This window comes from Telopea speciosissima, chromosome 9 (genome assembly GCF_018873765.1).
Source record: "Telopea speciosissima isolate NSW1024214 ecotype Mountain lineage chromosome 9, Tspe_v1, whole genome shotgun sequence".
Taxonomy (NCBI): domain Eukaryota; kingdom Viridiplantae; phylum Streptophyta; class Magnoliopsida; order Proteales; family Proteaceae; genus Telopea; species Telopea speciosissima.
The window spans coordinates 19169305-19191611 of record NC_057924.1 but is presented as its reverse complement, the minus strand read 5'-3'; the positions used below and the strand labels follow the sequence as shown (position 1 = coordinate 19191611).

The 22307-nt window shown below is 39.0% G+C and overlaps 1 protein-coding gene and 1 long non-coding RNA gene across 3 annotated transcripts in view; both read right to left on the bottom strand.

Annotated features, from left to right (window-relative positions):
* Positions 1-1054: 1054 nt before the first annotated feature.
* Positions 1055-13018, bottom strand: LOC122639906 (acyl-coenzyme A oxidase 3, peroxisomal-like). 2 transcript variants are annotated; one of them, XM_043832943.1, is made up of 14 exons: positions 12504-13018; positions 10162-10279; positions 9955-10062; positions 9680-9852; positions 9458-9557; positions 9197-9271; positions 8983-9113; positions 3709-3844; positions 3507-3626; positions 3059-3205; positions 2869-2973; positions 2666-2767; positions 1238-1498; positions 1055-1206 (listed from the first exon to the last, which is right to left on the bottom strand). In XM_043832943.1, exons 1-13 carry the CDS (start codon positions 12989-12991, stop codon positions 1250-1252), a joined length of 2052 nt encoding a protein of 683 aa, XP_043688878.1. In that variant the 5' UTR covers positions 12992-13018; the 3' UTR covers positions 1055-1206; positions 1238-1249. The 2 variants fall into 2 exon arrangements, with proteins under 2 accessions (XP_043688878.1, XP_043688877.1); XM_043832942.1 differs by having other exon boundaries at positions 1055-1498.
* Positions 13019-14941: 1923 nt separating this feature from the next.
* The window catches only part of LOC122639908, a 19268-nt gene continuing 11902 nt past the window's right edge, over positions 14942-22307 (bottom strand). The window contains exon 3 of the long non-coding RNA XR_006329596.1: positions 14942-14952. This is a non-coding gene — a long non-coding RNA (uncharacterized LOC122639908). The remainder of the gene's footprint in view (positions 14953-22307) is intronic.

Sequence of the window (22307 nt, the reverse complement as noted above, 5' to 3'; positions counted from 1 at the left end):
CCTCAACTATCCGATGTGTCTCCAAAAAGCAGTGTAGGGCATGGAAGGTGTGATACTGGTTTCAAGAGACTTTGAGGCTAGTGGAGGAAGTATGTCCGGTGATTTCCTTCACATACAGAGAGAATAATAGGGCGGCAGATGGCTTGCAAATTACACTTGTAACACGTAGTGTGACACAGATTTTATAGGCGACAGTGACCTTCCTATTGACCTATGACAGATAGCTTGAGAAGATGCTCTAAGTTTCCCAGTTCTGCGAAGGTAGACTAGCTTATCTTGGGTAGGGTGCGAGTTGGGTCTTGAGAGGTGAGTCCCTTGTATAGTTTGGGTTTGGGGTTAGCCGGGCATGTTTCCCCCTGTGCATTTATTATTCTTTGAAAATTCTTAATAAAGTTTCAGGGGCTGACCCGGATCCCAGAAAATATTCGGGTTAAAAAAAAGGACACAAATGGCCAACGAAAACACAAAAAAAATCAGTGTCACTTAATCCAACCCAGCCTTAGCAAAAATCAGAGTCAATCAAGGCGGTCGGGGCTGAGATATATCAGCCCAACTTTGGGGCCAGTTTGGGCTTGGGCTGAGTGAAGAGGACTCAGGTTTGGGCTATGATTTTACAAACCCTAGTCCAACCTGGCCCTGTTTCACCCCTTGACCTACTTGAGCTGAATATAGAAAAAAAAATTTACGTTAATAATCCAAGTGTGCACTTCATACATGCACTAACTTGAGCTAAATCAACCTATTTGGGATGGAGTTGAGCAATAAACAGGATTTGTGTTCAGGTTCTTCCTCCAACTGAGGTCTGGCTGGTTGGATAAGAATGATTTCCCTAGGTTTGGCTATGATTGCCCAGACCGCAACGTAAGACCAGCAGCAGTTAAGAGTGCAAGGCATTAATCATGAGCAAGTGGATACTGCAGTACATATAGTTAAATGTGGGCAATTGCGAGAACTTTCTAACAAGGTGAATTCACCAAAAATGCCCTCATATTTCCTCACTTCAGGTTATGATGTGATCACAGGCTCACAGCTTCATATTGCATACAAGACAATGTACAGAGATTAATAAATCAGACTTCTACAATATTTATTAATATGCATCTGGTTGCATATGAATTGATCTCCAACATTTGTAGTGGGAATCCAAATGAAATTACCTTATTGAGATAGCATCAATCTCCCAAGCAATCATTCATTTGCTGTCATCTCTTTGCTTGGAGTAATAGTAAGACAGAACATGAGTACAAAACTATTGATGAACTGAAGACCACGAATTTGCTTCCACCCAGTTGAAAGCTATGGGGCCGAGGAAAGCGTCAGGAATGCCAAAGGAACTCACCAAGGAAAGTGCATGAGGTCTCAGTTCACTACAGAGCTTCATAACTTCTTTCCTCACTGCAGCAGCATTCTCTGTGGACAGGTACCCATATCGAAGGAACGATGCATCCTCTTCCAGACAAATCATAACATACATGGACCTCAGTAGACCCAGCACATTCTGCACAAACATTCAAATTTCCGAAACATAAAATGGTGTTTCAGTTTCCCCCCGAAATAGCATACACAATACAGACGCATTCTGGCTGCGGAGGTATCCAATTTCTGAAGAGACATAATTCAACTGTACTAAATTGGCTTTGTTTAGTACCAGAAGAAAAAGGAAAACTGGCCTTGTCATACTGACATACTTAAAAATCCTAAATACCCTTGATATTTTCATAATCCTCAAGAGATATTCAGTTGTAGCTAAACTCTGGATTTCAACGAGACATGTAGCACCATAATTTCCATTCAAACATTTTTCTTGAAATATTAATAGGTGGAGAGGATGCTTCACATGATTTGGTACAGAATTTATTTTGGGGGTTTAGGGGGGGAGGGGAGGGGAGGAACAACACCAGCTAGGAAAAGCTGAAAACACTCTAGCACTGTGAGGGGACTATCATCCATGTTTTCAAGAACAATATAGGGAACCATGGCATTTGATTGCTTCTACTTCATGTTGTTGCTGCAACAGTTAGCAGCTAGGAAGAGTTTCTAACAGCCTGCTCTCACAAGGGTCAGTGATAGAGAATATCACCATCCAGAACCTTTTTCTTTTATAAGGATTATGGGCCCTTGAAGGAGGAGGTGAAAAGTACAGTGCTCTGAGATTTTAATAAGTTTAGGATGAGTACATCTCACTGGTTTTGTGTGTGAATATTAGAGCACGACCAAGGCTTGGCAGTATAACATCAGAAAATACAGGAAATTTTTTTACCAGTTCTAATTAGTTTGCTGGAGAACACAAGGAGTCCACACAGCAATATTGCTACACTATATCAAATAGCATACAGCATCGACTTCTCTTTGTTGGCTACTTTTGCTGGCCCCACATGAAGAAGTAACACTAATCATAACTCCACTGAGATAGCCAGTTGTTAGACAAGCAAAAGAAATTGCTTCATCTCTAATCTATATCCTTAACACTTTTGCCTTTCCTAATTTCTCTTAAGAGTTATTCTCTGATCGCATTTTGCACTATGTTAAGCCACACGGCTCACTTATTTACTGTTTAGAGCAACTGGACGATCAGGTATTTGCATCAAATGTATAGGAACAAAGTGTAACTCAGGAGTTCTGCCACAAATGAGATACTTCATAAGAAATAGTTCATATGGTTTACCTTAAGTGGACCAGCTGAAAGGCCTGTCTCAGACTCAAAAAAGGTCCGTAGCACCGCACGTTCTGCGTATGCTCTAGCCAAGTCTTCTGCAAGTTGGTAACTCTGGGGAACAAAAAGAAAAAGAAATGTTAAGAGTGGCTTGTGTGAGTGTGTGTGTGTGTGTGTGTGAGAGAGAGAGAGAGAGAAGAGTGAATAAAACTTACCAGGATGAATGCATAAGATTGGCTTTCTCCTTGTGCTTGATGCTGTGATACATCAGCTGCGAAACGCTTCAATAAATCTCGTTCTCTCAAGCAAAAGATATCCATCTGATGCAGTCAAATGATGAAATAAGTCCATCTACCAAGACATGTCAGATCCAAAGAACAGCCAGAAAAGTTAACCATGCATTACCTGGAACTTGGCGCTTCTGAGGACAGAGCTCGAAAGTTGAGCTGGAATTACAGGGGAAGGATCATTCATATGTTCCAATCCCAACCCTTTGATTGGTTTTTTCCTTTTCTGAGCTGATACATATTCTGCAAGAAGTGCCTTGCTGACCTGATTTTACACATACAATAAAATGAAATTGCTAAACCAATTAAAAGAAAGTTGAAGCTTTCTATGAAGTCTGAACATTCTGTTGCTTATTACTTATCATTATTGAGTATATGTTTAAGTTGGACAATGGAGACTGTTAATTTAGTGCATCTTCTGGGTTATGGTTAGCCAAAGAGGTGGATGATTCGGTAGTTGCTCCAAGTTGATGGATCAGTGACCCAAGTATATTTATAAATATGGATCATCAGCATGAAATAAGTAGCATTACATTCTCAAAACCACACAAAATTGTCTCAAGTACCTGCTGCATCAAAACATTATTGTCTCCCTCAAAGGTGGTCTGCACATCAAATTCACCTTTCAGATGACCAACACGGTTTTCTGTCTTTAGACCTTGCCCCCCACAAGCCTCACGGCATTCCTGATAATGCATTGTAAGAAACAGAGTGAGAAAATGGCTTCAGCAAATTGTGAACCATAAAACTATATTTCTAGTTTGCCACCTGAAGCGTCCTCATGTTATGCCAGGAGAACATAGCCTTGAATGCACTGGAAACAATGTGGAGGGTTTTGTTTGTCTCAGGGGTCCTAGTCACATAAATCCGTTTCAAGTAATTTCCCGCAAAACTCATAGCATAACTGCAGAGAGAATTGAGAAAAAAAAATAATCTCAGAACAGAAACTCCATCCAAATGTGAGACTAGGTAGGCCTGAAAATGACCAATTCAACAACAACAAACTTAGCCTTATCCCAACTTAATGGGGTCGGCTACATGGATCCAAACAAAACAAAATAGAGAAACCATAGTTATATTAAAAAATAAAACGTGAAGAAAAGTTAGGAGAAGAGGGATGGGGAAAGAGATGAGAAATGACAAAGGGAAAGGACAAATGAAAGACGGGTAATAAAAGAAAGATGAAAGGTAGCAAGAGGAAAAAGGCACAGCCCAATACGCAGGCTAATCTCAGCTAAATGGGGTCTGCGACGTGGATCCTTGCCCTCCAATAGGTTCTGTTCGAGGTCATAATTGGGACCAGACCTAGACTATGTATGTCCTTCTTCACCACTTCTCCTATGGTCATTTTAGGTTTGCCCCTAGCTCTTTTAGCTCCTTCAATCGGAATCATATCACTCCTCCTTACTGGGGCATCCCTAGGTCTCCGTTGAATATGACTATACCACCTTAAACGACTCTCTCAGAGCTTGTCATTGATAGGGGCAACTCCTAAGTCCGCTCTTATATGTTCATTTTATACTTTATCTTTCCTGAAAATGACCAATTCCAAGAACATATAAACCAAATGTATGTTTTGATTGTTTCAAACTTCCAATAGCCTGCTTCTTCAGTTCTGTTGTCTTCTATTTCTATGTTGTGATGACTTGATGTGGCTTAATATTGATTTTTTATGACTTGATGTGACTTAATGTTGATTTTTGATGACTTGATGTGGCTTAATGTTGATTTTTAATAATATAAGGTACATATTGTAGCATAATAAATAATGTTAGAAAAGAGGAGAAATTAAAAAAAATAACACTTGGGTGCGTTGGTCGCGTAGGCAATGCCTAGGCGGGCACCTTGGTCGCGTAGGCAATGCCTAGGCGGGCGCCTTGTCGCCTAAGCGCTTAAACACCCTTCCACCTCCTTGGGTTAGCTTGCCACCTTGACAACTATGAGGAGTGATATGATTCTGATTAAGGAACTAAAAGAGCTAGGGGCATGCCTAAAATGACCATAGGAGAAGCTGTGAGGAAGGACATGCATAGTCTAGATCTTGTACCAAGTATGACCTCAGATAGAGCTTTTTGGAGGGAAAGGATCCATGTAGCGGACCCCATTTAGCTGAGATTCTCTTGACGTGCTGGGCTGGGCTTCTTTCCTCTTACTTTCTTTTTTCACTTTCATTTTCCTTTTTATTTTTCATCTTTCATTTGTCATTTCCAATGCTGTGCCTCTTTCCTCATTTGTCATTTCCAATGCTGTGCCTCTTTCCTCTTACTTTCTTTCACTTTCATTTTCTTTTTTATTTTCCATCTTTCATTTGTCATTTCCAATTTTCATTTCTCATCTCATTCCCCATCCCTCTTTTTCCATCTCTTCATTCCCCTTTTATTGTTTAGACCTCAGTCTTCTCTACTTTGTTTTGTTTGTAGCTGATCCCATTATGTTGGGATAAGGCTGAGCTTGTTGTTGTCTATTAAGTTATAACTACCAATGATTTGAACAATTTGTTAAGCTTATGCTTGCCGATTTATATGAGATTCAGAACTCCTTTGCTGTGAGATGCAGTGAAGCCCTTGGTGGGATGCCAGGTTGGACTAGTAATATGCTAGTCAAGTTCTAGGTGGGAAGCCTAATTCATATCCTTCATCTTCTATATTATATTTTCTTCTTCTTCTTCTCTTTTCCCCCTCGATTCCTATCAATGATAGCAGTACTCTGCCATAGTTTGAACCTTGTGGCAATATCATTCTTTGCCTTGTTGCTAATATTCCTTTTAGTTACTATTTTACACAACACTTGCTATTATGTTTGCACTACTTCCTAATTGCATTTTCTATTTTCCATATTGGGTTCTAGTTGCTATTTCTATGAGTTACTAAATCTGACTTTTTATTTCAGTTACTTGCTATTTTAGTGATTCCTTATATTTCCAATTCTGACTTTCAAAATTCTGATTGTTGGTTGCTGTTTTCTATTGGCGTCTAACCCTGTATTTCTATTTTGGTTACCTGCTATTTTTGAGACTACCCTATATCTTCAAATCCGACCAATAGATCAACAGAAGATTTTGGAGACTAGTTCTCCTTGACAACTAGACCATTTGACCATATTTCATGCATATTTGAGTTGTCCCTATACCTGCGATCCTGTCACAAGCTGATCTCCCACTGGACTTCACTGGTTCGAGATTAGTACAGCATTAGAAACAATTAACAACAAATATGGCCTTAGATAGAGTTGAATGACAAAACAGGACTCACATAGCCAACCCCACTTAGTTGGGACAAGGCTTTGTGGAGTTGCCTTGATTTTATAAAGAGTGAGCCCTACTGGAGCAACAAATTTGGTTTCTAGGTTCATTGCCACATGGAAATTATAAACAAGGATATAACCATCAATGCCAAAACCCAGATTGTTTATAGACGATACTGATCTGAACTAATTGATACAAACAAATCACATAAATGGGCTTATTTTAGTGGATATAAGCTTTAAATTGGGTTACATATGTGTTGGCCTTTGGTCAAAGGGGTTTTCACTGTAATTGACCACTTTATGTGTCAAATACAGCTCTAATTTGGCTATTCCAAGTCAGTTTAGGATGGTTAGAGACAGTTTATAACACAACACACACACAGAATTGAAGTATTCTTCAAGATTGAGCTGTGTGGACTCACAGTGCTCGTAAGTGGATACCTATGTTGCTTGGTGGATTTCAAGGGACACTGCAGGTGGATTCCTGCCCTGTTCTCGATGCAGATTTATCAGCAAACTGGGCTTCTTTTATTAGGAATAAGTCTAGGGTTGGGTTATATACATGTTGGGCCTTTGATCCCATGGGTTTTCAATGTAATAGGCCACTTTTATGGGCCTAAACTATGGGTAATAAGGTTACATACGGGATTAGTTAATAGATTTCTTTTTATTTGGCTAAGTGGTCATGTGATCACTTGAGTGATCATGTGACTTGGTTAAGTGGTCATGTGACTATTTAATTGTTATTTAAGTTGGGCTGGATTAGGACTCTATAAGTCCAGCCATGTTTTGAGTCTATTTACTTTGTTATTTCACTTTCCTAGTCAATTTAGGTTACCTAATAGGTTACGGATTGGGTTAGGCCTTTCCTTTTTAGTGTAGGAGTCCATTTATGAGTCTTTTATATAAGATTGTAAGGGGGGGGGGGTAACATTGAACACGAATTTTGATTAATGAAAAGCTTTTGCTGCTCTTCTTCTCCATTGAAGATTTTTGTCTTGTGTTTGATCAAGGCTGGTGGGATCGGTGTTTGATCCGATTGACACCTTGGGGTGGGAAGCCCGGGTGGTTCATTGGTGGGATTGGTGTTTGATCCTATCGATAACTTGCGGTGTGAAGCCCGGGTGGTTCTTTTGAAGCTCTTCTTCAAGTTCTTTGAAGATCGCCTTCAATTTCAAAATCAAAACTCAAGAATTATTCAAGATCCTCTAACCAACTGAGCTTACCCTTGCAACAACAGTAAGTTTGAATCATCCCATCAATACCCATTCTTTTCCTAATCCTCCAAACCAGCCCAAAACCCTAATTTTCCCACCCATCTCCAAAAATTCTTAACAAACCATTCAGCTAACAACACCTTCACATAATTGGATCAAGTATTCTCCTGCCCAATTGGAATACTCGAACCAAGCTGTTTTTCCAATACCCCATTCAAACCACAACATCCCACCTATTTCTGTAGATCATCCCATTACCCAAATTCTTCACAGACCAATCCAGCCATCAGGAACACACCATACCTAAATCGAATTTCATTCCCTACACTACGAATAATCTATCCAAACCCTAGCCCCAAATTTCACCAAAAAACCTATTTTTGACCTAGCCGATTTACCTGTTCATAACATATCCTGGTTTACTGGCTCCTAGTTGGTCTTCTACCAATCTAGGACTACATTAGTTTATCTTCTTTTAGTTCTCTATCTTAATTCCTAAAATTTTCTACAGGTCAGATTGCTCTCATCTCCAAGTTTGTGGCACCCCTGTTTCTAGCTCAGTTTTCATTTTGCTTCTTCTAGCCGACCCCATTAAGTTGGGATAAGGCTGAGTTTGTCGTGTTGTAGTCATAACTTCATTAATACTGGTCTGATTTGCTTTAAATTTCATATCTAAGATTCTAGTTTATTCTACTTAATTCTATCCTAAGTCTCTGAGTTTGATTAGCCAGTATTCAAGTTCTCTCCACCTCCCGTGTTTTTTTTCCTACTTTCACTAGGAATACCCTGCGCACCACCGTCCAGAGCTCAGACCCCTGAGATCTTTTTGCAGGCAGGTTCTGATATCTGAGAACTACACTCAACCTGAACATCATTCCTATCTAGTCCTTCTGTCCATAGTAATAATCTTTCTCTTGTGTCTTTAATATTATGTTGTTTGGAGATCTAGTGTTGCAAGTCTCTACTAGTTTCCTAGTTTGGGACTGGTTATTGCATCCAGTACATCCACATATAGATTTCATAAACTGACTCTCAAATAATCCTAAACGGACTTGGAATTCAAACTACTATTTGACACTTCTACTCACATTCTAAGAGGCCACTCACGATGAAACTCCCTTGGACCAAAAGCCCAACACATATGTAACCTAACCAAAAGCTTTTACCCATTAAAATAAGCCCGTGTATGTAATTTTCCTTCATCAGGGTTGGATTTGATGATACAAACAAAGGCTTAGCAGATTCAGTGAGCAAAAGAATGATATAGACACTGAACCAACCAATCCCCCATATGTGGAAGATACAGTTGGTCCCTTCCAATACCAATATGGACTAGATCATCCAACCAATCCAATCCTTAAAACAATGGCTACAAATTTCCTATAGTGCTAGATACCGCATAAACAGCCATCTGCTAATATCTTCCCAATGATCGATAAAGTATTTTAGATTAACGGACCTGGCATAAGAAAAACTTAGAGCATCCTATACGATCTCGTGTAAGAAGCAAGATTCAATGTTCTAGAAAAGTGACTAAAAATTTTTAATCTTACAAAAATCAGCTCAGTGAGATACTTACGTCTTTGCAAGAAGAGGTAAGAGTCGTTGTTGATGACTCGGGTAATCAAGCACTAGGATTTCAGGTCCACTTGGTGAAACAGAGAAGGCCCGCCTTGTCAGTGCATACCTTATGGCAATAGCTAAGCTAATCTGGAGACAGGAAATATGAAAGAAATAATAAGAAACCTTCCACTAAAAGGAAATATAGAATTATTAGTCGAAAGACTATGTACCTTGGATGTGTAAACTGCACTGACAGCAATGGTCACCCGACCTGACGTCAATGGGGCTAGGAATGCTGCAAATCTCTGAAATACCAAGTACAAACACAGAAGTATATCTTCAACATGCTGAGAAATGAAAACTCATGCCTGAATATCTTAATTTTCTTTACTCCTTTTGTATCTTTTTTTTTTCCCTTTTTTGTGTGTGTGTGCATGTGCACATACATGTTTACTTCATTTGGGAAAGAAAAATATAATAGCCCCTCACACCTGATCTGGGTCTTTTATAGCACTCTGATATTGCCCGTCTGGTGATACATCAGCAACCGAATTCAGCAAGTTCTCTCGAGGGATCCGTACATTGTCAAACCTGAAGACAAGTAGTGGAACAACATCTGAATTCATGGATCTCAAATTTATTGAAAGTCGCCAATTTCTCAGTACAAACTGGAAAAGGAAACAAAATTAAAGGCAGAAAAAATCTAAAATTACCAGATTCGACCATTATCTACACCATTCAGACCAATTTTATGACCACAATCAGCTATGCGGATGTTTGGACATATATTTCCATCTAAATCTCTGATCTGGGCTATGAATGCATGGACCCCCTGATTACTCCCATTTATATTGAGCTGAGAAAAAACTATCGTATGTGTGGCATGCTACAACCGCAGAAATAAATATATGTCATTATAAATCCACACATAATTGGACACCAGGAAACAGTAAATTAGGATGTCCATCTTGTAAAATTAGAATCTTACATTAGCAGCTCCACCAATCCAGTACTTCTGAGCTGATTCACAAGGGGTGTTAATGACAAACTCTCCAGTGTTTGAGTCATACGTGGTGATTGTTTCAATACCTCGAACCTGGAAACGATGAACCAAAAAGTAATTGGTGATAACAGCAAGGAAAAGAAAGAATAAGGAAACATGATTAAATCAAATGACCAAATAAGCTCCGCATACATTACTTCCATGTCCTAGTTCAGTCATTGCAAAGCAACCCTTAATCAGATAATCCTCAGTGTCCTTCAACCACTTCTCATGATGTCGCTTTGTCCCAAAAAATTGGATGGCACCACCCCTGTAGTCAATGAGGGAAGAGGGGTTAATTAACACCATCCGACAGCTTGAAGAGACTGCCTATTCTGCCAAGTACTTGTAACTTAAAATGCTGAATTGGAGTAACATTTTGCATATTTTCTAGTGAATAAATCTACCATTTTCTCAGTGAACTTTGTTCTCATCAAATTAGCACAATCCTTTTGGATTTATTCCATTTGCAGCTTGACATTGCAATTAACCATACTAACACCAACATAAAGCGCATGAAGATCATCAGGCAATAGTACAAAAAGAAACAACAACAACAACAAACTCAACCTTATCCCAACTTAATCGGGTCGGCTACATGGATCCAAACAAACAAAATAGGGAAAACTGATGTCTAAGCAAAATAGGGGAATGAAGAGAGAGAGAGAGAGAGAGTAAAGAGGGATGGGGAATGAGATGAGAAAAGGAAAAAGGAAAATGACAGATGAAAGATGGAAAATAAAAGAAAAATGAAAGATTAAAGTAAGAGGAAAGAGGCACAGCCTAGCAAGTCAGGAGAATCTCAGCTAGATGAGGTGTGCTACATGGATCCTTGCCCTCCAATAGACTCTATTGTCATTTTAGGCCTGCCCCAGCTCTTTTAGCTCCTTCAATCATTATCATATCACTCCTCCTTACTGGAGCGACCATAGGCCTCTGTTGAACACATAGTACTAAAACTCGTTTCGTCTCGGTCGAGTCGAAACGAAATGCAACATCGAATTGAAAAATGCAATATTTCGAATATTTCGGAAATTTCGATCATCTCGTTTCGGAAATTTCGGAAATCTCGGTAATTTCAGTCATCTCGTTTCGGAAATTTCGGAAATCTCGGTCATTTTTGGCATTTTACACCCACAAAAAAATACCATATTTCGACGATGTAGAAATTTCAGTATCTCGGAAATTTCGGTCAGACTGAAACACCGAAACGAAACGAGATTTAGTACTATGGTTGAACATGACCATACCGCCTCAAACGACTCTCTTGGAGCTTGTCATTGATCGGAGCAACTCCCAAGTTAGCTGTAAAACGATCATTCATTGTTTTATCCTTCCAAATTTTTCCGCACATTCATCTTAACATCCTCATCTTTGTTACACAAATCTTCTCAATATGACACTTCTTAACTGCCCAGCACTTTGCCCCATACATCATTGCCAGTCGTACAACTATCCTATAGAACTTTCCTTTATGCCTTAAATGTATACGTCAGTCACACAGCACTCTGGACGCACCTCTCTACTTCATCCATCCCACTTTAATTCTCTGTGAAACATCATCCTCTATGTCACCTTCTTTATTTATGATTGACCCCTGATATCTAAAATAGTCACTTTGTGGTATCTCAAAAAGAAAAGAATGAACTAATGACAGTTTCTCATTCCTAGCCTTTTGTTTGAGACTTTGAATTAAGGAGATGAAGTAACCCAAAGGAGGGAAACACATGAAAGTTGCAAATAATGTGCAAAAAATAAGTATCAACTCAGAACAGCACTCAGCTGTGTATTTCATTAAAGTGAAGGCAATGAAGTGCCCAAAATCAAAATTTTCAGAACCTAACTATTTACCTTCCTTGTAAGTGGAAAACAATTCCCTTTATTTCCTAGAATCACCAAATAATTCACTCTCCTTGCGCATCTTATTGCATAGTACACATTGTGTTTTACTATATTAACGAAGAGGTTGTATGCCTCTGCCATACAGCTTACGAATTTATTAACAAAGAGGCTGTTTCTCTACAATTTACAAACTCTCACAAAAGCACATTAATCAGCCATATATGGATGAAATAAAACCTTTCACTTTGATTTTTGGGTAAGTTAGACAAAGCAAGCACTTCTGTAAAATGTTCTTACTAAAAGGGGGGGGGGGGGGGGTTTTGGATGGACGAAACACATTTCCGAAAAGCCACAGTTAATCAATCTAGGAATACCTGTAGGACAGTAGGTAGGTAAGGAATCTCATACCAAGGAAATCTTAACGCTTCGTTAGAAAAATTAATCATGGTTGACATATTCAAAATTATAATTGCATCAGATACATGAAGTCTCTGAAAAGCTTTATCTATGAAAGTAGTAAGAAGCAAAGTAGAAGTAAGAATTTCGGAGGCCAATTCAATAATGCAAATGGAAGTAATTGGATTAAAGGGAAAGAAACGCTTAAGTTAAAAAGCTCAATTTATCATAAGCAAAGAAGAAGCCCACGGAATTACCAAAGGAAAAAATGAACGCCGAGCTTAATAGCAAGTGAGTGATCGTAGATACCCACAACGTCCAACAAAGCCAACTTCCGCAACTCCCCTTCAGGACTTCTATCAGTCAACCAGCCCTTGAAAACTCCTAGATCCAAAAGAAACGCAATTCTCTTCATAGTCATCTCCCTCTGCTGCTCCATCGACTGGTTATAATCCGGAGAAACTAAAACCTTGCCGCCAGAATTTCTGGGGCAAAAGAGATTGCTTTGCATTATTATTCCAAATAACCAATCTCGATCTTCAAAATTGTGACCGTCCATTAATCTACGCATCTCTCTGACATCAAATTCAAACTTCTCTGAAAGTTCGGGAGGAGAGTATTGCAGACAGACAGATGACTCGAGAGATTGAAAAGGGGAATCTGTCAGTTGCTGAAGATGTCTGGATAGAACAGAAGTTCGCCACGAGACTCGATCGGTCGAGGAAGAAGACGAGGAGGACTCCATTGGTTGATTAGTAAAAGCTCGAGTAAGGCCTTCTCGGATAAACACAGAAAGAAGCAAATGGAGAGAATGGCCAATCAACCTCTGCAATCACGTTTTTGGAACAACCAAATAAAACAAAGACAACGGTAGATGACGATGTTCTTCAATCCCTTCGTTTTCTTCCACGCGGACTTCTGATAGAAAGAGAAAGAGAGTGCTATATGCACTTGTGCTGATTTTAGTAATCTGAATTCGTCAATTTAGTAATCTGAATTCGTCAATTGTTAGAATAACGAGTTTGGATCAGCTACCCACATGGGGACGGGTGGAGAAAGTTTTCATACACGGTTAGAATTGTTAGTTGGTTTTACAGCAACAGGATTGATTGTTAGGACCCGTCCTTGTAGGGAATTGGGGTCTCCTGCTGTGCGTGACTGCCCCCACTGGATAGACACAGCAAGGTGCACAATGATCGTCCTCCGCTTGTCTGAATGCTTTGTCCAAGTGGGATAAGGCGATCATTTCATGTCTTGCTGTGTCTGCATAGAAGGTCAATTTGGGACAGCTGTGCAGTAGATTATCCGGTTCGATTATAAGAGGGTTTGGTTATGTTGGTCTCGATTTTAGACCCCCCTCTATCTCTGAGATTGGCTCAGGTTCACATACGAAAAGCCACGCAATAAATTATCCAGTTCGATCGTAAGAGTGTCTGGGTATGTTGGTCTCGATTTCAGACCCCCCCCCCCAACTATCTCTGAGGTTGGCTCAGGTTCACATATGAGAAGCATCTCGTACAACCTGAGCCGACCTGATGGAATCTATAAAGTGGATTCCATCAAGTCGGCTGAAGGTGTACTAGATAGTTCTTGTATGTGAACCTGAGTTCTCCTATATCCCATGTGGGTGGAGATCGAGTCCAAGGATGGTCCACGCATATGGATTTGATCTGCACTTATCTTCCGTGAGTCTGTCTCTAGTGAGCCCCTTCCCCTTGTGAGTCACCTGTTTTAAATTTTAAAAAATAAATGGAAAAAAAAATTCTTTAAATTTATGTTATGGGTTAAAAAGTGATAGACTCATATGCATCATCAATTCATCAGATTATGACAGAGACTCTTACCCAAAAAAACAAAACAAAAAAGTTTATGACAGAGAGACCATGTGAAGGACGTTACATTGGCTTGCGTGCAGTTATCCGATAACCTTTATATGTTGCTATCGATGGATAATACATACAAAATGCTAACTAGCGGTTCACGCGTTTCTCGCGCTTGGATTCACGTTTAGAAGTTTACATCAGCTGGTTTTACGAGTCGGTATCGGATATCGGATTGATCTTTGTGGATATTTAATCTAGATTCTACATCGCCGCATATCAGTTTAGATCGGACAGATTTACACTCAGTTTTTATTTTAAAAAATAGTTTTTGACCTTTTCATTTTTCATTTGTATCAATCTACCGATAGAGGATTGCCCAAAATTAAGGATCACTCATGGCTAATACTGTTTCGATCCAAGCAATCTCTCGATCTGCTACCATTCTTGAAAGTTAACACAATGTTATACGTAGGGGGATTGTTTGACCAACACCTCTATAGGTGTATTTAGAATTTGATATATTTTTTTTAATTGTCCTCATGGATTTAGTGTACGATGTTGGATCAAGTATCAGCCATCCCAAAAATCGATATGATACTGATACATATTGGCATGGATCAGAGTAATATCGGACGATTTTACCCTTGATTTTTTTTAAAAAAAAATATGATTTTGAACAGTTTTTCCCCTAGTCCATAGTGTTCCACCAATACAATATCAGCCATATCAGATCGATGGGTTGCAATACCAAGCAGTATTGGTCAATACCTTGAACCATGATTATCCTTGTCTTATTTCTAATTCTTTAAAATAGGGATATAAAAGGGTTTCCAAAAGTAGAGTGCTTAGTTTTCGAACATACATGTGAAATGACAGTATTACCCTCATTAATAAAAAATTATATATCATATTAAAAATAAAAATAAAATTATAAATTATTTTTTGGGCAAGAAAGGAATTACTAAATAAAAGATCCATGTGAAGAGCCTGTAGCTTCAAACAAACAAAGGTTATGAAGCCACAGAATAGAACACGACCAATCTATCATACACATGATAGACAGGGCCTCTCGAGCCAGGGCATCTTCTATTACATTCAAAACCTGTGGAACACACTGAAATGAAATCGAAACAAAAGAAATTGGATGGTATTTCACATCATCAATAATAGCTGTTACATTTAGCTGTGAGATCTGATACGGTTCAAAAATGTAGGAGACAATCTCCTTGCATGCTATCCGATTCAATTTGAAGTCGGTTGTGCCCATATTTGAGGACCTGAGATAACACATGGCAAATAGCTAAGACCACTCCTTGAGCAACCGAGCTAATTAAGGCAAAAGGAAACTAAAATAGACTTTTGTTGTCACCCTCTATGATCCCGAAAGATATATCCAATACCACATTTTGAACATCTATAGAGTTTGACAACATCACAATTAATCGAGGTAGACTCTTCTTACTATCCGGATCTTCAATTATTTAACACCTTAAAAGATTGTCAATAAAATAATCCCTTTATTACATAATGAGCTCCTCGATAACCATTCAAAGACTCGCGTGCGTGATCATGCTAAATTTGAATCTAACTCCTCTCAGGTTTCCTACCCGATCAGGTTTGTAGGTTCCTCTCATAGGGGGCCAGAACTGATGACCTCACCCCCTGCTCGAATATACTGTCTGGGTAGAGTGAGGTCATCATTTTCGCCCTCCCTATGAGAGGAACCTTCGAACCTGACCAGGCAGGGAACTGAGAAGAGAAAAATTCGCTAAATTCTACCAAGAAAGCAACCTTCTAGACGGTCAACAATTGATTGGTGGGACTACTCGAAAGCGTGCCCAGGGAAGATATCTTCTCGCAAGTCTAAAAGGGTTCTTGCTTCTCATATATATATATTGCTTTTGTTAACGATTATCTCAATGCGTAAGTACATGGAGTTGTAACCATGTGACGTGAACTACGTAAGACGAAGGACATTAATTGTGTGAAATTTTAAAATTAATATAATTAATTATTTTTAACCTTCTAATTGAAAAAAAAAATGGAAAAAAATTCTTTGTCCAGGAATGCGGTCAACGCTACCACTCCCATGAGTCTATCTCTCTCCTCCCCATGTGAAAGACATCTTTTCCTCCTTATTTTGAGAACGAGAGAGATAGCACATGGGAGTGCTGGGAAGACAACACTCCCGAACAGAGAACTACTTCTCCAAAAAAATGTATCAATGTAACCAATGTGGTTACACATAGCAAAACCTTTTGTTATATCTGTCATGTGAAAAGATGATACGAGGGTTCCAACTATTTTGTTAGAAAAGGATGGTTGGCGGTTGGTAATATCTCAAAACTTTGAGTTAGGAGCAAGGTCTCTAAGAGATCATGGGACTGATCTTTATTTGCTCTATTTCCGACGTAGATCCATTTTTTCAAGTTCTTTTAATAGAGGAGGGACGGAAATGACCATCCTATCTTCATCACAACATATTGCTCGGGTGGAGTCCACCCCCCTTCTATTAGAGGAACTTGGAAAAATGGAACGGGTAGGAAATGGAACAGATAAAAATACTCATCGAACACATTTCTATGTTTTTTTTTTTTTTTTTTTTGGTGAAAACCCTTCTACTTCAATTGAGATGGATATCCTCAGGAACAATAATATACTTCCAAGACTTTTTATTTTGGGTTAGCAAAGAGCACTTCAAGACTCATTACGACTTGTGGCATTTGTTATTTTGATAGAATACTTCTTGACTGTGAAGGCCTAACGGAGTGGACTTAGTAGTAATAAATTTATAATATCAGGGTGGTCCATGAAATTTAGGAAGTTTTTGAGATGGCTTTAATTTAAGCCTTAATGCAAGGGGTGTCCATGTAATTTACCCATAAAATATTGTAAACGATATGGTTTTAAATAGATTAACCTTTTGTTAAATACTACTTTTTCTACACTAAACATATCCCTTTTTTTTGGGGGGGGGGGGGGTAGAATACACTAAAACATACCCACCACATCATAAATCAATTTAAAGTACTATTAAAACCCTCAACATAAAACAAACAATGTACTCAACTACGGTTAATTATCGTCCCAGATATAAGTTTTTGGCAAGAATATGAATCGTTATCCTCTCTTGTTACTGCACGGTGCAGTACTGCATCGTGTGGCGGCTACAGAGGCCATGTGCACCATGTGGGATCCACTGTGCTGCATGGCCTCTGCAGCGCCGCACGATGGAGTACTGCACCGTGCAGTAACAGGAGAAGATAAAAATTCCAAGAATATTGTCCGTGGTAAACAAATCAAGACCCCTAAACCCTATAGCCATAGTCAATGTCCATTGCAAACGTCATTATTTGCCACAAGCATCTTCCGTCGCAAAAAACTTCTTATCAAATACAATTGTTTGCTACAGATATCTTCCGTGTCAAAAACTATATGACTCATGGGTCCAATTTATATTGTCGAGTCTCGATATCCATCTCAAATGTATTTTAGGGGAAAAGAACGCTACCTGGTCACGTGACCCGCATGGCTCCTACACCTAGACACAGAAATGTGTGAAAATATTTCACTTCCCCATGGCAATGCTTGCGTGCATTCCCATTGACTAACGTACACGTGCAAACTCAAGAGGCCAAGACAACAATCTCTTTCCCTATATTTTATTACCACAGATTTTGTCCATGGAAAAAGAAATCGGCTCATGTTCAGCATGGTAAGTTTCCGTAACTAATGGCTAACCCAACAAAATATTTTACATTTTGTTGTACAATTCTTACAAAACTTTTATACACCACTGCATTTTTATTATAGAATTTATATTAATCACTAATCTTGGAACTCAAAAAATCAACCATTTACAAATGTTAGATAAAATTATATAAATTTCATATTTATACCATCATCTAAAGTGTCAATAGGTCCAATATTTATTACTAGTTGCACTGAAAGCTCTCACAACTGAGTTTTCAAAAACTTTTTTTTTTTGGTAAACAATGAATTTCCAAAATGACTAGTATGGGTGGAGTGTGATTCAATTGCGGTAGTGACTTGTATAAAGGAGGACATCCCATAGAGTTTTAGGCAAAAATGGCTGCACTTTAAGAGGTATTTGGATGGAATCTCTTGGAGCATTACTCATTGTTTTCGAGTGGTCAATGTGATTGCAGACAGATTGGCCAAGCATGTTGCTGCTTCAAGGGTATCAAATGTTTGGGAGGTGCCTCCTACTTTTGTCTTATTTGACATCAGTTGGGATGCTCAAATGAGACCACAATATAGATTTAGTAGATTAGGTTACCAATATGCAAGAAAACAGGATCATTTGAATAACTTAACCAGAACAGAAATGAAAAAGCATTTATCAAAGAACCAAAATTCAAATAAGGCTCAGTTTGCTTCAGTGTAGAATTTACAAAGAAAATATACATATTATTGAAACAATTTCCAATGTTTTTCCATTGATCAATAATTTGTTGGGTCCTAAAAAGCAGCCCAAATCTACAACCCACTATACAAATCTAAAGTGTTCTTCTACTGTTAGTAGAGACCACCAACAAAAGAGACAGGATTTCAAGTTCTGAAGTACCTAGAGAATATAAACAAACCATAGAGAAGTTATAAATAACCAACCGTAGGGCTTTAATTGCAAGTCATTTCAGCTTCTATGGTAAGAGTGATTATCTGGTTGTTCTGATCACTATTAGCAAAATTGTGTTTAAAATTTTTGTTTTAAATGTGTTTCTGTTTTATCGTTTTAAACATGTTTTTTGTATGTTTTTTAAACATAAAAGAAAAAACGGCAAACGCAAGCATTCCCGTTTTAAACGTGTTTAAAACACGTTCCTATTTTTTAACGTTTTTTAAGACCTTGGACTTAAGTGACCATATCTCTCTCTCTCCTGAATTATGATCGGCCTAATTCTTTCACCAACATAAAGATGAGTCGAAGGACTGCATTTTTCATGATGTCACTTTCAACTCAAGGTCAATGCACGGATACTAAAATTAGAAGCATATATTTCAAATAAAAATTCATCAATTTATATGAATAGTACTGTTCTTTTTTTTTTTAATATAAACGTTAAAATTTATACCGTTCGTTTTTTGTTTTTACTGTTTTCTATTTTTGATCATTTTATTTGAACATCATTTTGCAATTTTTTAACATTTAAAACCCGTACCATAAGATTCCATTTTTTTTTAACCTTTCCCATTTTTGTTAATTATAGCTCTGACAATTCAGTCATTCCTGGTTGCAACTCATATTTCAACCATTTGAGTTATATAGTACATAAGCCTTAAACCTATATAAATAAAAGAAAAAAAAAAAAAAAAAAAGAGGTGCTGTCAAGCCTTTAGAAGGTTTAGAATTGGAGCTGAAGCGATGGGATACATGACATTACAACCGCTCAAAAGCCCATTCTAGCCCTCCCATAGCCCTCAATTAATTAAGACCTTCTGTGCATCTACAAGACACTTTTTTATCTTATGCAATAGTGAAAACAACCACGGGGAAGAAGAGCTCCATGAAAGAACTCTTGGTTTCTCGTGTATTTTTTAAACGTCTGTGGAGATTGAGATTGGATTTGTTTTTCATCGAAAACGAAGAAGGCTGAGGATGGCCTACGATACGTGTTATCTTAAGGGAACACGCGTTTTCAACCACGGTGGAATGATTGTCGGGTGCTCTCCTTGTTCTGCCTGCTGGCCTATTGGGATAGCAGCCTTCGGGCTTTACCTGCCCATGAGAGAGAGAGATCTCACTTTCCTTCTTCCAAGAGAGAGTGACATTGCAGGATTCTCGATTTCCTTATCAAGAAATGTAAAGGAAGAAGAGGGAGTGATTCGTTCACGTACGTTTACATACGTGAAGATTCCCTAGTCTCGAAGAGGGAGGGGGGAAACCATTGAACCGGTGATAACGCAAGCTTGCATGACTTACTGTTCAAGGAAGGAGAGCTTTTTACAATTTGGATCCTCTACTACCGCCTGCCCATGCTGCGGGCGTCCTTCGTCACACAGGCAGAGGTGTAATGACCGCCTTACCCACTGCCTCAGCGCCCTGCCCAGGTGGGATAGGGCGGTCATTGCGCCCCTGCCCGCAACACAAGCAAATGGCAGTAGACGATCCGGATTTAAGCTTTTATCGTCTCAACTGCACGATCTACAAGTGCAAAACCAATGCATAGCCTGGTGGACGACACGTGGCTTATGTGGATCTACCGGTTCAAATTGAAAAATGATTTTTTCACCTCAAAAGAAGAGGATAGTCTCCTAATATCTGAAATAATGGTAGAAAATTCATAGGGTGGAATTCGGTTCTAGTCATGGATATAGCCGATCACCTCCTTGCAATTCGATCCCACCTGAAGTTTAGTGAAACCACGATTTTTTTTTGTGGTGCTAAATTAATTGAGAAACTTTTTAAATTAGCTAGAGTTAATATGTATTGGTTTCTTCAATGAAGGTTCCACTCCATCGGATCTTTATTTCCTCTAGATCCCTGCCCGGTCCAATTCCCCAGATCCTCTAACAAGGGGGACTAGAATGACCACCCTATCCCTGCCCGAACACTCTACCCAGGTAGGGTCTACCCCCTCCCCCCCTATTAGAGGAATTGGGGAGCTGGACCGGACAGGGAACTGAAGGAGATAATTTTCCCCGTTCCATCTGGTTCTGGTAGTTCACCCTTTTCCGTTCCAAGAAATTTTCTTTTTCAATTTAAAGAGTAGTTGAAAATTGAAATGTTTCTCTTGTCCAGATATTCTATTGGGCAGACTTTCAATTGTAAATGTTAAAGACAGAAATATCAATACTACACGTTTTAGGTTGACAAGGACACAGTGATAATGGGCCTATAAAGTAGAGGTACTACCAGATATATGAAGATCCTGCACACATACGCAGAGGCAGGACATGCTCTAATTAGGGTTTTATTGGTATTGGTATTGGTATTGGTATTGGTACTGGTCTCGATCGATATTGATTTGATACCGATCTAGATAGATTCATATTGGCTTGAATTAGGGTTTTAGTAATCGGTATTGGTATTGGTCTTCGTCGATACTAATCTAGATTGGTCCGTATTGGTCTAGATCGGTCATGTTTTCTTAAAAAACTTGATTTTTTTTTTTACATTTTTATGCTTGTCTGTACCGATCCATCGAGACAGGATTGGCTAGGAATTGGTAACGATCTCCATCGATATTGATACAAATCAGCCGATCCTGCCGATCCGATACTGATTCCTCAAACCATGGTCTGGATAAGACAAATTTACCAATGTTCCATTTTGAAAAATTAAAAAATATTCACATTTTTACCCTTGTCCATATCAATCCACCGATATAAGATAGACGAAGAATCGATATCAGTCTCCACTAATACCAATACGAATCGACCGATCCAACCGATCTATTATCCATTCCTCAAACTGTGGCTCTAAATACTATCTTAAATTTCCATATAAAAAAACCGGCCTTAAGTCGAGGTACTACCAGTTAGGGTGTCTAAACGATTAGTTAATCTTGTGTTTCAAGCTCATAATTCTATCGATGTGTGGGTATAAATTTATACAAGAGGATGGAGTTGTTTTACACTTTTACTACTTGACGTTAGGTAACCATTCTACAAGAGATGTACACGTATGAGATGATAAGAAGGTGAGACTTGAGAGTTGAGATAAGGGGATCATTGTCTGTTCCATTTCCCGGCCATTTCCACAAGTTCCTCTAATAGGGGGTGGAAATGATCACCCTACCCCCTTCCCGAACACTCTGCACGGGTACGGTCCACTCCCCCTATTAGAGGAACTTGGGGAAATGGACCGGACAAGAAATGGAGGAGATAATTTTCCGAGATAAGGGAGGACTTGGGGATTTTTATCCTCTGGAGCTCCCAATCTCCCAGTTCCTCTCATGTAACCCTTTAAAAAGCGACACTTGGCAAGTTTTAATTAGATGGTCAGATTTTAATTTTGACCATTCACCAACCCAACCCTAACCTAACCCTAGTTACTTGATTCTCTCTCCTCTCTCACTCTTCCCCTCTTAGCGGCGCAACTAGGGGTGTAAGTTTGGCCCTGTTAGTTCGAACAGGGCCTGGGCTGGATTTTTCAACCCTGAGGGTGGGTTATGATTCGATTATTCAAGCCCAAGGTCGGCTTTTGGCTTCTGCAACTCTTCTCCCAATCTCGTCTTCTAGCCTTTGCAACTCAAGAGCACGAAGCAATAGAGG